General features: G+C 49.1%; 2 protein-coding genes across 2 annotated transcripts in view; both read right to left on the reverse strand.

Moving 5' to 3' along the window:
- LOC128728840 (transcriptional enhancer factor TEF-1) overlaps nucleotides 1-6,247 on the reverse strand; it is a 77,290-nt gene extending 71,043 nt beyond the window's left edge. Inside the window, exon 1 of the mRNA XM_053822489.1 lies at nucleotides 6,211-6,247. Coding sequence (XP_053678464.1) covers nucleotides 6,211-6,247 — 37 coding nt within the window. The remainder of the gene's footprint in view (nucleotides 1-6,210) is intronic.
- Nucleotides 6,248-12,501: 6,254 nt separating this feature from the next.
- Nucleotides 12,502-14,889, reverse strand: LOC128729074 (post-GPI attachment to proteins factor 2-like). The gene is made up of 6 exons (XM_053822725.1): nucleotides 14,584-14,889; nucleotides 13,881-14,015; nucleotides 13,211-13,372; nucleotides 13,031-13,136; nucleotides 12,732-12,950; nucleotides 12,502-12,662 (listed from the first exon to the last, which is right to left on the reverse strand). Exons 1-6 carry the CDS (start codon nucleotides 14,887-14,889, stop codon nucleotides 12,502-12,504), a joined length of 1,089 nt encoding a protein of 362 aa, XP_053678700.1.
- Nucleotides 14,890-16,317: the final 1,428 nt, after the last annotated feature.

Here is a 16,317-nt window from a genome sequence, read left to right on the forward strand (position 1 = left end):
TTCACAATGGATCAAATCTATTTCAATCGATACCAATCATATTGGATCTCAAGCAGAACAACTTTAAAAAGAATTATGAACTGATAGAATACTGAAGCAGTTTGCAGTGATACGAAACAGCTAATAAATGTAAAGATCTTAACATAAATTATTTTCGTATTCACTGAATTTATTATGGGTTGAAAAGGGTGGTAATAGCTACAACAATAAAATAAAAGCGTAAAGCATGGCGTAAAGAAACAAACATGCCTGATGATGATCGAGGGAAAACCAAAGCAAAACATTGCACTTTTTCCTTTCGAGGCGATCCAATGAAACGCCAATCGATGGACAGTTTTCCTGCATTTTTATTTTCGCTACTTTACTCATCCGCCATTGCACGCTAGAGGAGAAGCGAAGAAAGGCAGCCCATTTGCTCAAGTGTGTTCTTGTCGGACTGTTTGTTTTGCTTTCCGTACGGGGTGTGCCTTTTCCCCTACCGACTCCCCTTACATCTTCTCTCTCTCTCTCTCACTCTATCGCTCTCTATCGCTACATATGTTAGCTATTAATTCTGACCGCTCTAATATTTGCAGCCCGCCTCGAGCTCGTGGTGCACGTATTGAAGGGGGAAGAACGAGTAAGGGGGGCATGCCACTGGCTAAGGGTGCACGGAAAGGGTCAGGGAGGGTAAAAAGGGCAGGGAAAAGGGAGCGCACGTGCATCCATCATCGATCGTTCTGAAGTGCGCTCCCGGTGCAAGTGCAGCGCTCATCGTCTTAACGCCGTGTGTTTGCGTGGCGAGAAGCCACCCCCTCACCCCTACCACCCCCACCCCCTGCCATGCTGTAATCCCCGAGGGTCGGTGGCGAGGGATTAAGCGCACCCTTACGGTCAGCTTCGAGTGACAATGTAACGGGGTGCTCGAACGGTTGCGCTCGGAAGCTCGATTTTTTTTGCCACTTATATTAATGTTTTTTTGCACCATTGCTTTATGGTTTTCAACCCCCATTCGGAGCCAAAAAAAAAGTGATTTCTAAGTTTTATTTTAAATGACCACCGGGACGCTCGGACGCGCGCCAGCTCGCGTACGCATTTATCATAATTTCCTTCCCGATCGCGGGTGCCACACGCAGGGGTTGCAAAACCCTCGAAGAAGCGAAGGGGAAGGGGAGCGTAAGAGAGCCGAAGGAAACCGGGAAAAGCCAAACACAAAAAAAAAGCCCCCACCGCTCGAATCCGAGCCCCCATGGTGTGCGAAGCCGCAATCGGTACATAAATAGCAACAGTTTAGCCAAATCCCTCTCGATTTGCTGGGCGAGTGCGTTTTTCTTTCATTTTCTTTTTGGTTGTTGTCGCTCCTTCGATGAACCGTCTTGGCTGTTTCGGTTCGAAACCCCTCAGGAAGGGCAATGGGCGATGGGTGTTTGAAAACCGAACACTGCACCCGCTCGAGCATGGGAAGGAAAGACAGGAAAAACTCAACACACAAACGCAAACGAGGCGCGGAAAAGCGTGTTTGTGAAGAGCTAGAACAACCCCATTAAGAGGGGTTGGGGATGCAGGCTGCGGAACGGTGGCGAGAGGGAGGGAGAGTTGGAAACACAGCCTCTCAACCTTCCTCTTCCGCTCGGAAATGAAACTCGGGACGCGGAAGGCCTCCATATGCGCATTTGGGGAAGAAAGCAAAAAAAAAAAAATAGGTGCGCAAACGGCCGGCTCTGGTGGGGTTTCTTTTTTTTCCGCAAAATCATCTGACTTTCCCACGCGCGGCCCGGAGGTGAGTCGTCGCGGAGGCAGAAGAAGGCGCCATGCGGGAGAGTGACCGCCGCGCGGAAAACGCGCATTTGCAGCGCAACGCGCAAGGGATCGACGATTTGCGTGCGAGCGCGCTAAAAATAGCGATTTTTCACTCCGTCCGCACGCGTTTCGCGAAAACCCGGCATGCTCGTGACTGTGTATGCGTGTGTGTGTGTGTGTGTGAGGGGGGGTGCGATGCGTGGCTGTGTGCATGCACTCTGCCGGTGCAGTTCCGCTGGGGTGGATTCGAAATCTCCGATCCACGCCTAACCGAGACCCGCTAGGACAATCCGCGTTGGCGTAGGTTTCGCTTTATCGCCGGCTTGGGAAAATTAAGGAAACCGTGCGGAAAATACGAGCGCGCTGGATGAGGGTGGATAATGCCGGAAAGGCTTGTTATGGGAGCATTTTCCGTTTGTTTATTCTCACGATCCTTTGCAGCGAACGCGCTGGAGGTTTGACAGCTGTCAAAAGTCTGGCCATTTTCCAGCACCCATTTGTTTTAAGTTCAGTCATTCGTACATTGTAAATTGCAATGGCGCATGTATCTTTTCGCTTTCATCAAGAACAGAATCACTTTGAAACATTTCTATCAGAAGCTCAGTGTTAATTACAAAATATTTCTGTATACTCAAGGTGTTCCCTGTTTTCATTAGAAATCAATGCATTTCCAACACCCTGAATGAGTCGATGTCAACTCAACCCCTTGGAAACAACGTGCTGGTTGGGTCGATGGAGGCGCCTCGCTCGTTTCCGGTGAAAAACCGTGGCTCTCGGAAGCGAAACGACGAATCAACTCGCCAATTTCCCGCGGACTCGTAGCTGATCTAATTTTTATTTTCCACCCATAACAAGGGTCAAAACATCATTCATCCAATCAGGGTGGTTTTTGGGGAGGGTGGCACTTCAGAGAAAGCAGTGACCGAAAGCAATTTCACCTCCAATGCTGCCCTCTGTCCAATCCTTACCCCCCTTCGCACCTCCCTCAGCTACTCTTCATCCCTCCAAAATGGCCCACCCACGCGACCATTCGGGAGGCAAAAACTAAACGCTACTTTTAGCTGCCTCCTCCTCCTCCCGGGGTGCTCCATCACTGAAGCGGGAAATGGTGAGGGGGGGGGGGGAGCAAGAGGAAGAAGGGAGAGTGATGCGATTTGCTTGAGCTGGGAAAAGCGGGAAAACACAGAAGATTCGGCCGCGGAAATAGTTCCATTCGAGTGTGTCCAATTGCGTTTTGTTGTTTTATTTTCACTTCTCTTTTTTTTTATATTCTCCCCCAGTTTCTTCTCCATCCCCCCCCCCTCTTGCTTCCTCAACACGCTAACGAGAGGAAAATTGTGCGCGCACGCCCCGTAACAAAGGGGGAACAAAACAAACAAACGAACGAGAACGTTTGAAAGTAATAAAACTCGCCCCATCGGCTGAACCGAACAAGCAATAATCTTGAGCCCTTCGGACCTCCCTGAGTGGGTGGAGATGGGGAGGAAGAGAATGGGATGAAAGTGCGGGGGTTCCCACGCCGCCCGTTCACTTTCCGGCGGCTCCAGCACCCTCCAATGCAATCGATGATCAATGATGCAAGAAAATGGCACCTATTACGTTTGCTTTTATTTATTTCCCTTTGCTTGCGCGCGCGTTCCGTTGCGCTTTCGCTGGTAGGTGCCCTTTCTCAGCAAGGGCGATGCAAAGGGCAGGAAGAAGCGAGCAACGAAAACCAAGCAGTGCCCCAAATGGTCGGTACCAATCGATTCGTGATAGGTACATGGCAATAAAGCGCGCAATATAGCCACCCCAACGGTTGTGAACAGATTCGTCCGAAAGCGAAGAATGATAGCGCAGCTCTGGAAGGGCAGGTGTTGGTAAAAATACACTCGACCCATGCCGGTTGCCAGTCGCGTCAGGTGAGAGAAAACACCCTTAATTGCATCGCGAACATCGACGGTAGGTCTGTTGTGCTATCGGATGCGCTTCACTGAGCGCTTCTTGGAAGTGGAACCTGCTGGAAGGGCTGAGAATGCAGACTAGATGTGACCTGGAACAGCTCTATATCGCCTTCGAGGCTGACCGAAGAGTGGAAGGTCGTGGCCAACGCGCGCAGGATGTCAATTGTTTTTTTATTATCATTTTATTACGAACGGCTCCATCGGGATGGGGCAGTTTTCTGTTCTTCCTCGTGCTGGTTCACAATCACAAGGCTTTCGGAACGTTCAATTAGGCAACCGATGTTCACATGAGGTTGATTCGGATGTGATTTGAAACGGGGCCCACTTGTGCTGAAGAGTGCAAGAGTATTGAAAACCCTTTTCGTTGACTTCAACAGCCTTTGTCTTCTGCGTCAATTGTTCGATAACTTGTAGGTTTTTGTGCTAAATAGCAGCCATGTTGTTCATTATGTCTTGTGAAGCTATTTTACAAGTGACCATTTGTCAAACGCATTCAATGGCGGTGTTGTTTAGGAAAACATGATCGCTGATCTTTGTTTTATATATATTTGTAATAATGGTTAGAGTATAATAATAGACTTTTAGGGCTTCTAATAGCATGCTCACTTTAGTGTACCGATTCAAAATATAAAGAAGTGTCAAAGTGTTGAAGAAATGGAGATGATACATATCAAATATTCAAATAGTTTAGTATTGGAATTATTTGAAGAAATGCCTAATCTATGATACCTGCTTTTAATGTCATAGATTTATGCCTTTGCTTTCTGCCTCGTTGAAGATATTTTAAAACGCGCTATTTAACCGTACTAAACCGAGTGTTAAAATAATAAGTAAACAGAACGATGTCTCAAGCCTCCGTCGCGAAAGTCACCCGAGTGTCAGTGCCACTTGGAAATTCCTTTGCATTGCGTAAACAACCCACCTTTTGTTCTCGTAAACCATAGCAATAGATAAATATAATAAAGGTATTGTCCTTTGTGCTCAGGCATTGCCTGCAAAATTCCATCAACCAACGCGCGTTCAAAGCAACCGCATCAGCTAGAAACAGCGATCGATGATTTGGTGCTCATCATTCTCAGAAGTCAGCATACCTGCTATTGCTCCACAACCGGATCTTTCCTCCAGCATCTCCCACCGAACACATCGACAGCTCTCTAACCTCCACGGTATGTCGCAACCGTCCCTCAATTACACGTTCTGCATAATCAGCTAGATGCTGTTTGCCTCCCGATGTGCTCCAGCAATGAGTCAAAGATCGAAAAATAAAGTAAATTGTCCACGAGGCAAAACTTGCAACTGTCAACAAACAGTCAGGAAGTGAGCAACATAGAACAAACTCCGTCACATCTCGTCACATAAGCATCGCTGACATCTGCCCGATCGCAAAGACGTGCTTGGATGGCGACAGAGCACGCCTGAGACCTGAGTGGTTTCCAGTTTCGTGTTGAAGTGTCAACACTTGCCGGCAAGATCGGGTGCCAAGAATGGCTAGCGTAACTAGAGCGTGCAATATTGCCATCCACATAAAGACACCTAGTCTAGTTCTGCCGTCAGCGAAAACTCCCGAAAGAACTGCTTATCAAGCAGCTGGTTTGCTTGCGAGATGTAGCCTTGGTTTTACCGAGCGTATGGCACGAGCCCTTGCACAATCACCGATGTTGCAGATCCGCATCCGGTAGAATAATAACCTGAGCGAGTGCTAAAATAAACGCTACTTTACGTCCTTGGACTACCACGCCTCGATGGTTGGAAGTTTATTCCGTGCCAAGCTATTTCTAGACATTATCGATTCAGAGAATGAACTAGCAGATGTTGCACTAAAAGTGCGCTATTGTACCTCAGCTTCCAGCTTCTTCTAGCCGTGGCGCGCTGGCGTTAGAAGTTGTGGACTAAATGCAACTACCGTATAGGTTATGTTTTGACAGCTGAGAGGGTGGCGCACGCTCGCGTGATTTTATTGCGCTGTCACGGTCGTGTTGGCGGGTAAATGAAAATATTGATTGGTGTGCGCCCTCACCTGCAGCTCGTGGAAAAGTCCCTTTCTTCGGAGGTGACTTCCACGGTGACTTATTTCACGACTTATTTGCCAACAGTCACACTTCAAAGGTTGCGTTCCTCGTGGGGGTTTGTTTTATGAATTTTACTGCGCACCTTTTTACAACCGGGCCACGGTTTCGGGGGTGTTTATAGTGAAACGAGCGTATTTTGTTTTCTCTTCCCTCCGGCTGCCCTTTCCCCCCTCCCCTCGCCCTCCTCACCCTATTTCTTCTTATTTGATTGCATTTGCGCAATTTAGGCACCTTTTAAAAAACTCCCAGTTAGTACGAGAAGAAAGTCATCTTAATTTTAGCATAATAAAATAATACCCACAGGTTGCTGGGTTTGTTCGATTTCAGTGGACCTTTTCCCTCGCACCACAAACCCTCTCCCCCCCATCCACTCGTTCCCTAAGGACCTTCCCACCCCATAAACACGCGCGATTACTCACGTTTAGCGTAGAACAGCTTCGAATAGTCGCAGTCCATCCTGAGACCGGCGATGCCACCGGCACTACCACCGCCACCGGCACTTCCGCTACCTCCTCCGCCGGTGCCTCCGGTGCCTGCTCCTGCCACCGCCGCCACCGAGGGTCCTACCCCACCACCAAGCGTGTCCGCACCGCCACCAAGCGGCCCAAAGTGCGGATGATGGTGGTGATGGTGATGATGCGGATGATGCGGATGATGCACCGGGTGGTGTGGGTGGTGGTGGTGCGGATGGTGCGGGTGATGCACCGGGTGCGGGTGATTGTTGCCGCTCACAACGGCCGCCGCCGCTGCCGCTGCCGCCGCCGCCGCCGCTGCCGCCGCAGCCGTCGTCGAGCTAGTGCCGCCGGCGAGGCTTCCGCCACCGCCCGGTCCGATACCAGCGCCGCCGCCGACACCGCCGCCGACGTCGCTCGGTGGGCCGCTCTGTGCCGCCGCTGCCGCTACCGCCGCTGCCGCGCTTGCCGCCGTCGGATACGCGAGCGGGTTCAAAAAGTTGAAGTTTCCTTTGTCAATCTTGGCGGCCGTTCCTGGCTTCCGGTACACCACTCGCTAAAGTGGTCTCGCGGAAACGCGTCGAAAGAAAAACAAAACGGCGCCGAAAGTTGGAGGAGTAGGGTGGGGAGGAGGGTAGGGGGGAGGGGGGGGTAGCTGATTGAGCGGGTGATTGAGTGGGCGGGTGGGGTGAGTGGAAAAGAGGGCCCAACCAAACGTGGGGATGCGGCTGGGGCTTTTAGGAAAATTGCGGAAAACAAATCAAAATTTCGACCCTTTCTGTTTTTTTTTTTGCGCTAGCCTGGGGCTGGGCGGTTGTGTGGGTGGCTTGAAAAGGGCGACCACCGGTAAAAAGTAACAGAAGAGCGGCGAAGGCGTGTGCGATCGCGGCTGGCTATTGATTGTTGCCGCTGGTTGTTGATGGCCGACTTGCCGATCGCTATCGCCGTTTTGTGTCACGATACCGCCAACGGAGACACACAAATCGTACCGAAACGAAGGGAACAACCTTCGAAACAGCGCGAAGAGGAAAAGAAAAACGACAAACCAAACCACCGAAACCACGCGGACGCAGCAACCCGATACGATCGCGCCGTGATACGCCACGGAATAAAAAGAAAAGGTTCCAGATAAGAGCACGCACCCGCTGGAGGTGTTGAAGCTGACCACCGACACTCGCCGGCACGGGATGCCGTTGATTATTTGCCTCGTTTGGTTTGGATTTGTTCAAATTTTACTTTCGAGAGCTTGCGGTCCTTTCGCGCACGATCGCAGCACGCTCACTGAACACCGCATCGCGTGATTCGAACCGACTAAGGCCGCGTAGGGTCCTGCGAGTGGCCTCCTGCATTCACTTGGCACGTTTACACTTACACCTTCAGCACCCGAAGCGGGGTTTTCCACGTGAAAATCCTACCGTACTCCACGCGAGGATCACTCGGCAGGCGTGTGAAACAAGTAAACCACCCTAACCCGCCTAAGCCACTAGAAACCAAAGCGCGGTTAGATGCGCGCGTGCGCTCGCCTCCGTGTATGCGTGTACGTGCGTTTTACGCGAAACCACTGAAGCACTCGACACGGAGCGCGGATGACGAATGACCAAAGGAGCAGTGGCGTTTTCCGTTTGCCGGCGTGCGAACGAATGAAGAGTGGCGCGAGCTCGGGCGCCCGCTTTGACAGTTACCCGCTTCGGTTCTTTTTTTTTTTTTAGGCAAATTGTGCTCCAAACGGGGCACGCACGCACTCACGTTTGGGGCGCGGTGAGTGCGCGAGAGTGAGCGAACCAGCGAATCGTGAGTCGGTGCGGGTGCTCGCGCGTGAGTGCCCCAATTTCGGACCTCGAACAGGGATGATGGTGAGCGAGCGAACGAGCGCACACCGGGCGGCTCCATCGCACAGTGGGTTGTTGGTTTGTTTGTTGTTTTATTTTGTTGTCGCTCTTGGCCGTGGAAGGAAGGGCCTTAAGGACCCACTGGTGGGTGCATTTACACAGGGAAAAACCGAGAGCAGAAAGTAAAAGTCGTGTACATTCTGCGCTGATTTAGCGCAGGCTGTTCGCGTGTTGGCAGCAATGGCCTCTTAGCTGCCAGCCTTAAGCTCGATTGGAAGTAGCTGTTGATGGTGGATGAGCGCCAAGTAAAGCAACCTTGAACAGGTTCACAGTACGCTTGAATGAGTGATATCGGAGAGCGCGTTTTGGAGCGCTTTCTATCATCCAGAACGTTCAATTATAAATCAAACACAGCTTACCTCTAACGATCTTGTTTCTATCTGCGGTTGAAACTTAAATAACTCATTGCCAATAGTTTCAAATAGTACAATGGATAGCGTAACTGTGAAAGACTTCAGAACAAGTGCGTCCAGGGGCACTGATTTCGGGTTAAAGTTCAATAAAGGTTAAAGTTCAAGGTTCTTACTCGCTGTGGAAAGTGTTGGATGTTTTGTAACCAAAAAAAAGGTTTACAGAGCCCCAATGAGATTGGTTGATAAAAAAATTGGGTTGGAATTGTAGGACTGAAACATTTGTTCTTGCATCGCGGCTGTCTGTACCGATTGGCCACATTTTAGACATGTTTATCACCAATTCTCTTGAACGAGAAGAAATTTTCGAAACGAAACGTTTGTTATTTTATCTGATCTTTATTCGTCCATCCGTGTACTCTCTCACTCACATGCCCCCTATATTTTCCCTTCTTTCCTTTGACGTTCGCTCGCTTATTCGTAAAAATTTGCCTCCACTGTAATGCGAGAGCCAAACTTCCGCTTCTAAACACTACTCGTCATAACCTCCAGTTGTTGCCGGTTTGTTTCATTCTTTCCCACCTATTCCATCTTCTCGGCTGTGACTTGGTACCTTTGGGAGCTATGGTGTTACGGTTGTTGTCCCTGCGACAACTACGATTTGCTGATGCTGCTGGTACTGCTATTTGTTTGCTTCGTTTCTTTAGCTTAGCTTATTTTATTTCCTCTGTTTTTTGTTTTTGAGAGCCTCATTGTTCTATTTTCTTTATTTGGTTTTATTTTGGTATGTTGCCTGCGACACGGTTTGCCAGTTTATTTATTTTCTCTATTCTCGTTTTCGCTATCGGCATTCTAGCAAGTAACATTACTCCCGCCAAACGGCTCCGGTTGAAAAACGCTTGCTTTATGCTATTATTAATGTTCTCGAAGAAAACTGCCGCCACGGTAGTGGGCAAAGTGCAGTGAAAGTTGGTTAGGAAAGAAAACTCGGTAGCACACCTCGCACACTTGCCGCCCTGCTCCGCCCTGTCCCCGTTTCGCACCGAGGGCGTTTATTTAGTTTTTAGATAAATTCTTTAAAGACCACTCTGCTCACCGTATCCCGATCAGCGCCTGCATCGCTGCAACTGGCACCGATTTTCACGGCCATCTCTTTCGTGTCGGTGTGTAAGTGTGAAGAAGGAGGTGAGGTGGGGGCTGAGGGCTTTATGCGCGAGTGTCAGTGTACTAGTTCGTGGGGAGTTGTGTGTGTGTATGTGTGTATGTGTGTGCGTGAGCAAGCGAGTTAATATGAAACGGTAACTACTCTATAGAGCCTGCGTGTGTATTTGACGTGTGAGGATTGATTCCGAAAAATAGTGCTACTGCTACTACTGATAACGTTTCGTATTCTTTGTATGTATGCGTGTTTGTGTGTGTTTTTTTTGTTATTTTGTTTGCCATTATGTTATTCTTTTCGCAATCTGGTTTACTTGTCTCTATAATCGCAATCGTTTCGATAATCCTGTTCGTCTTGCACATGTCCTGCACATTGAATGTTTGTGTGTGTTTATGTGTGTGAGTGTCGGTACATCTGCTTGCATGTTTCTTATTCATTAGTTCATATTTTCTTGGCTACTTTTCACCGCTCATTTTGCTAACCCCCGCGCACCGGTTGTGGTGTTTTGCGTTCGTTTTTCTTTTTTGTTTTTTTTTGTTTTGTTTTTTAATTTAGTTTTTGTTACTATTAGTTCATTTACTCGTTTACATTTTGTAATCTAGCGGATCGCACCCTCACCGCAAGTTCTTCCTTACAGTTGCTAACAGGTAACCGTTTTTTTGTGTTTTATATAACTTTCTCTTTTTTCTTTTCTCCTTTCCTTTTTCTCTCTATCTCTCGTTTCCCTCCTGCCTTGTTATTCGTTCGTATTCTTTGCCTGTTGTGTTTACTAATCCGCTTGATTTAGAGGTTTCATAGAGTTTAAAAAACAAAACTTAAAAATCTTTATCCTAATTCTCTCGTTGCATAGTTGTTCGCAGCGCCTTCGCCTGGGAAGCAGTGGAGTAGTGGCGGTCCGCTAGGTGGGCGCAGTAAAATACTATCAACACACACCCGCACGCACATACACAAACACACAGCACCCACACACCTCCGCCACTGCCCGGGCCAGGCGGGTTTCGTATCTTTGCGCCCGACAGACGACCGTTTGGAAGGTGGGATGGTATGAGGAAACGAACGGAAGGTGGGAGGTTGTACGCCACATGATGCGGGAACAGGACAGGGATAAGATGATGTCCCTGGTTTCACCTCTGACTGTTTTCCATTGTCCAATCTCAGAGTTAATTCCTGACACTTTCTTGATTTATCGTTTCGCGCAATTTATATGAAAAGGAGGTGTTGTTAACACTATCAGTAAACACCGAAACCCCCTCTATCTCCCTCTCTCTCTCTCTCTCCGCTCTTCCTATCAGGAATTAAGGCAGGATATCTAGGGATAGGGATACGGGAAGCATCTGTCATTTGTGCGTTGCATTACGTATAAGTTAGGTTAGGTTCCTTTCAGCCCACTCCCGGTGTACATGTACCGCGGCAGGCACACCCGTGGTCAGGGATACGGATAACACAAAGCACGCTCTAAACGTCCTGCTGCCGTTCCGCCATCTTATGCGTCGAATAATTTGATATGTGTGTGTTTACGCCTGGCGACTTCTCGCCTCGTACGTATAAATGGAAAGAGCTGATGTCTATGCGTGTGTGTCGATGTGAATGTGTGAGTGTGTGTCGTGCGGTGTCGTCTCCTCGAAGCGGTACCAAATCAGAACCTTACAACACAAGGTGCCCAAGGTTCCTAGCATAGGCGCCTGGCTAGGTGTATCTTCCGACGGGTTTTCCCTCTACCCTGTCAAGACACGATTAACTACGGTAACTATGAGTGCACACCCGTGTGGGTCGCTACTACGAACAAACAAACCAAAAATGCACTAGACTTGCCGAACCATGGTGGGATCGGAAAACGGAAACCGGAAACCGGGCTTTGCTCAACCGACACTCCTATTCGGGCAGCCAACGGGACACCGACGAGCCTCCTGTCGGAAGCGAAAGTGTTTTATTTTTCTACTCCTTCGCCAGCCTGTGTGGCTCTATGTCTTTTGTTTGTGGTGTGAGTGTTTGCGTGATTGATTTAGTTAGTATTCCTCTCTCCTCCGGGGTGGCAATTATGTCGAATGAATACCGCGATTTTCCGAGCTTGCGGGCTCGATTAGCGGTTGGTTTTCGAAGAAGTACCCAAACTAAACGGTACCCGCGTTTAGTTGACCACTTAAAAACAGTATTTAATTAGCCTAATAAATCTGCCTCTCGCTTAACGTATGGGTTCATTCGCTTGAGGGCGTTTCCTTTGATTTATAAATAAGTATGAATTACAGTTTTGTCTGTTTGGTTATACGTGTACAGGTATGTATATATATATATTTTGTTTATATATATACAGTAGTTTGCAGCAACATGTGGTTGTGTGAGAGTCGCTAAATAATTGTTTTATGCATTTATAATTCATCGATGTAATAATAAACAATACAACAGTATATTTTTATATACATATACGATTGCAGGGGTTCTTTTTGGTATGTATATATATATGTATACAAATATATAAATTTATATCATATTATTAGATCGATATCTACGTCTACTTCGCTCTACGGTACAGAGGAATTGCAATTGATTCGTTTTTATCAGCCCTTTACTGTGCCTAGAGTAAGAAGGAGCACAAGGATAGAGCACCGCAACGTTGACGAAATACAGTGCTCTCAAGGTTCATTTGTCAGTGTCACCATACTTCGCCATTATTTTGCTTCTCCTTCCCTCATAGACATTCCAGAGATGATAAGGAAACACTATCAAATTGCCAACAAAACCAACCCAAAAAATAAATAAATAAAAATGCCCAGAGTCCTGCGAACATGCCCGGCAGGTGAACCAAACTAGGAAGAAATCTCTAAGGTCGATGAGACGAACTCGCCCCAAATGATGGCACCGCTCAGTCGAGCTTCCATCCGAGTGAGGTGTGCTGCTTCTTGTACTGCTTCGCGTTTTTGGCAATCAAAAAGTGCTCGGTCGAGAAGTCCAACATCGTGGTACAATGAAAGCCCATGTTGGCGGACGCCACGATGTACTCGCACAGAGCGAACCAACTAAACGCTGTTGAGGATAATGAAACAGAATGTCAGTGAAGCCAGTGTGCTAGGGTGAGCTCGAGAAAGATCTTACCGAGGTCCTGGCAGAGGAAGCGATGCTTAAGGAAAAACAGTATTAACCCGATCGTGCTCGCGATCGAGAGCGCGAAGAAGGCCTGCTTGTAACGCAACGATGCCTCCTCATTCGGTGTTTGCGGCCCGTCAGGTTGCAAGATTTTCAGCAACTTCAGCGTCGCCAGCATGTACGACAGTGACGTCGTCATGAAGATGATGAACACCTTCTCGTGGAGTGCTGCAAAACGAGCGAAAACGTGCGATCGAAGTTCGTCCTCGACGTCCATCTGACGGTTGATGTCGGTGGTGCATACTTACGGTAGTTTTCCTTGTTGGAGATATAAGTAACACCGCACAGGGCACTGATCTCGATCAAGTTAAGCCAGTAGACAACATTGATCATCCGGCAAGCTTTCGTCAGGCGCTGAGGAACCAAGAGAAACACCTCGAGTGAATAGAGGAATCAGGATAGGGAATTGAAAAACCTATGCAACTTACGCCGGGATCGTTGAGGCTGTCCGCCATGGCGCGATACCAGTTCCGGTAGACGAAGGCAATAATGAAGCGCGGTCCGATGTGGAGTGCGATCGAGACGCGCCAGAGATATCGTTGCGGGCTGACGCCAGTAATGGCGCTGATCGAAGGTATAATGTTGTATACCTAGTTTAAAAAAACAGAGTACACACAAAGGGAAAAAGAAAAATAGATAGAGACAGAGAAAAAGAAAACGAAAAATAAGAAGAGATGAAGGTGACGTCCGAGAGCAAAACGTCACAATTAGCACATGTCCAGAAGTATCTCATTAGTGCGATTTTCTTCAAAGGAGAAGACGGTTCATTCCTGCAGAAATAACATTCGTTTGGGTAATATAAACAGAACATGATTCAGACAAATGTACATGATTCATATTTAAGATATAAGTAGTTTGAACGATGCCTTAAAAGGTAAGCGAAGAAATTTTGCGTTTTCCTTACAGCTTATAGCTAAAGTAGCTAAAGCTTTTTCAGCAAAAGCATTTCGATAATGTCAGTGACTTTGCAAGCCTCACAATGTTCCGATGCTAAAATGAACGTCCGCTCCGACACAACACGCACGGTACTGTACCGACATAAGGACATCTAGACCGATATTAAAGCAAACACTTATTAATACAAACAAAACTCCATACCCGACAGTGCGTCTCGTGGATTTCCTCTGGCTGGAAGACGTAAGCGGAGACGAAGCAAACGAACAAGGTACCAAGCGGTAGCACTAGTGTAAACACGCAGATATCACGGAAGCCAATGATGAGGTGTACCACAAGCTATTGACGCCACGTTGAAGCCGTAAGCAAAATGATGCGAGAGAGAGAGAGAGAGAGAGAGAAAGAGAGAGAGAGGGAGACAGAGAAAGAGATCTTATGTGAGCATATTTCGAGTCACAGCGAGTCCGTATATCGCAAGCAGTACTACGGGCGCGACAACAAGGTTGCAATTTGAAAGGCAGGGAAAAACACTACTGTACACGTTACAGGGGAAAACAACAGGGGTACTAATCGAGGTGGAAGGTGTATCCAGGCGCGATGGGAGACATTTGGCACTACCAGTCATTACCAGCATTACGTACTCTTCGCGAGTCCATCTGCAGGATTCTATAAATAAACTTTACCGGTGGTAAAGTCTATAAACTTGGAGTAGGGCACCCTCTACACGGATGGGAGTTTATAAACGGGATCTTTATGGACCTACAGACGCTTCGCAAAGAACCAAACGTGACTAGTGGAGCAACTCCACAGCCGAGGTGTGTTGCGAGGGTCTTACACAATAGAGCACGTGTACAGAAAGGAAGATCTTGGGGGAAACCTAGCAAGATCCAGGCTCGCGAGGAGTTACCTTGTCCGAGGAGGTCCTGCTCCTGGGTCTGTCACCTTCATCATCCGAACGTCCAGACCGGTCTTTACTCCGTTCCTCCGGGCGTGACTTCCGCTGGATGGCACCAGGTAGCGTGGAATGTGCATTATCCGTCATATCCCAGCCCTGTTGGTGCGGCTGGTGATGCTGATGTTGGCGGTGTTGATGCGAATCCTGACGCGGCAGCTCTGGCAGGTGTTGCTGCGGCGATTTGATGCCAGTGTTGTCCGCACTAGTTCTGGCGGGTGCCGTCTCGTCCGGCGGCACTCGCCCAGGCACCGCATCCATCGTCGTCCGGCTGGAGCTGGAGGCTCTCGTCGAACGGGCTCGTCCTCGTTGCGGCACTGTCGTCCTCGTGGACTGTCTAACGGGCAACCGGTGCTCGGCAGAAACTCTAACCTGCAATCGCCCGTAGGTGCATTAGTGGAGACTCACGACGTGCGCGAAAGGTCGAAAGATCTTGGGAATGGAAGAGAAGCATCCGGAGCATCGGTTTGGGATTATTTCGAGCGTGTCGCACGAAAACAAACCCATTTTCGCGTAACCAACATTGTACACTGACATTTCGTCATCTCGTGGAGGGCGAAGTTTTCCGCCAGCGAACGATTGCCAACGGAGCGCGCCCGCGAAACGCTGGCAGTCTATATTTGTCCACGGGTTTCGAAACAAACAAAAAAAAATAAACAAACACCAATGGAGCAGCTGCAAAATGGCCAGCCAGGGGGTAAGGTGCCACGGAGTGAGCATCTTGCGGATTGCTACCCTCCCCGAGGAGGGTGTCTACACACGCACACACCCGCACTAGGTACTGCAACCGTTCCATCGAAAGGCGCTTGTACACCCGGACGTACATCCGCTAGTGGAGCCGTGCAATAAAACAAAACTGCAGGTGTTCCGAGCTGTGACGATGACTTTCTTCCGGAACATCGGCGCTTGGTGTCTGCTCCAAAAACCGTGAACTCCTCCACCACACGGCGTGAATGACGCGTTGCGAGGGAGCTTCAAAATCAATGCTTCGTACGGTTCACCAACACAACCACACCAAGCACCCGCACACACCGGTGCACGTGCAGGGTTGTGCGCATGAATGTTGGCCGGCCGTAACCGCGAGCAGGCCTCAGAATTCTACTCCCATCCAGCTCGCGAACCTAGTGCGTGTTTATGGTCCACGGAGATCAACCACACCAGCTGACGTTGGCGCATCGGTCGCACGTTTGACCCCTTCGAGCAGGTCGAACCGAGTGACGTTCGGCTGTCAGTGGTTAGATAATGCACCACAACCACGGCGCTACTTACCGTCCTCGATGGGACAACTGCTGCTTCCGGTCAGGGTACGCTCACTGCCGGCCAGACCCTGGCCAGGTCGCGGTTGATGGGCAGACTAATGCGGGGAGGGGTTTGCTTGCTTGATGGACGGGCGGGGCTGCGAGCCGTTGACACGATGAAGGACCGCGGGAATAACCGCCGATGGACGGACGCTTCCGCTTCCGGGGACGTGGACGGTTCCTTCGCTCCGGCGTGGACTGTAGGGGAATCGAGACAATGCGAAGAAAAACGTACGTAGCCGTAAGTGCTGCTGGACCAAAGGGGTGTGGAGAGGGTGGTGGGGGGAAAAAGGGGGAGTCTCTTCAAGCCTCCGCCACCATTCCGTACGCACAAACAACGGACAACACCGCCATCGTCAACAAATCGTGTGCGAGTGTCGTGACCGCGCAC

Source organism: Anopheles nili, chromosome X, assembly GCF_943737925.1.
Source record: "Anopheles nili chromosome X, idAnoNiliSN_F5_01, whole genome shotgun sequence".
NCBI classification, from domain to species: domain Eukaryota; kingdom Metazoa; phylum Arthropoda; class Insecta; order Diptera; family Culicidae; genus Anopheles; species Anopheles nili.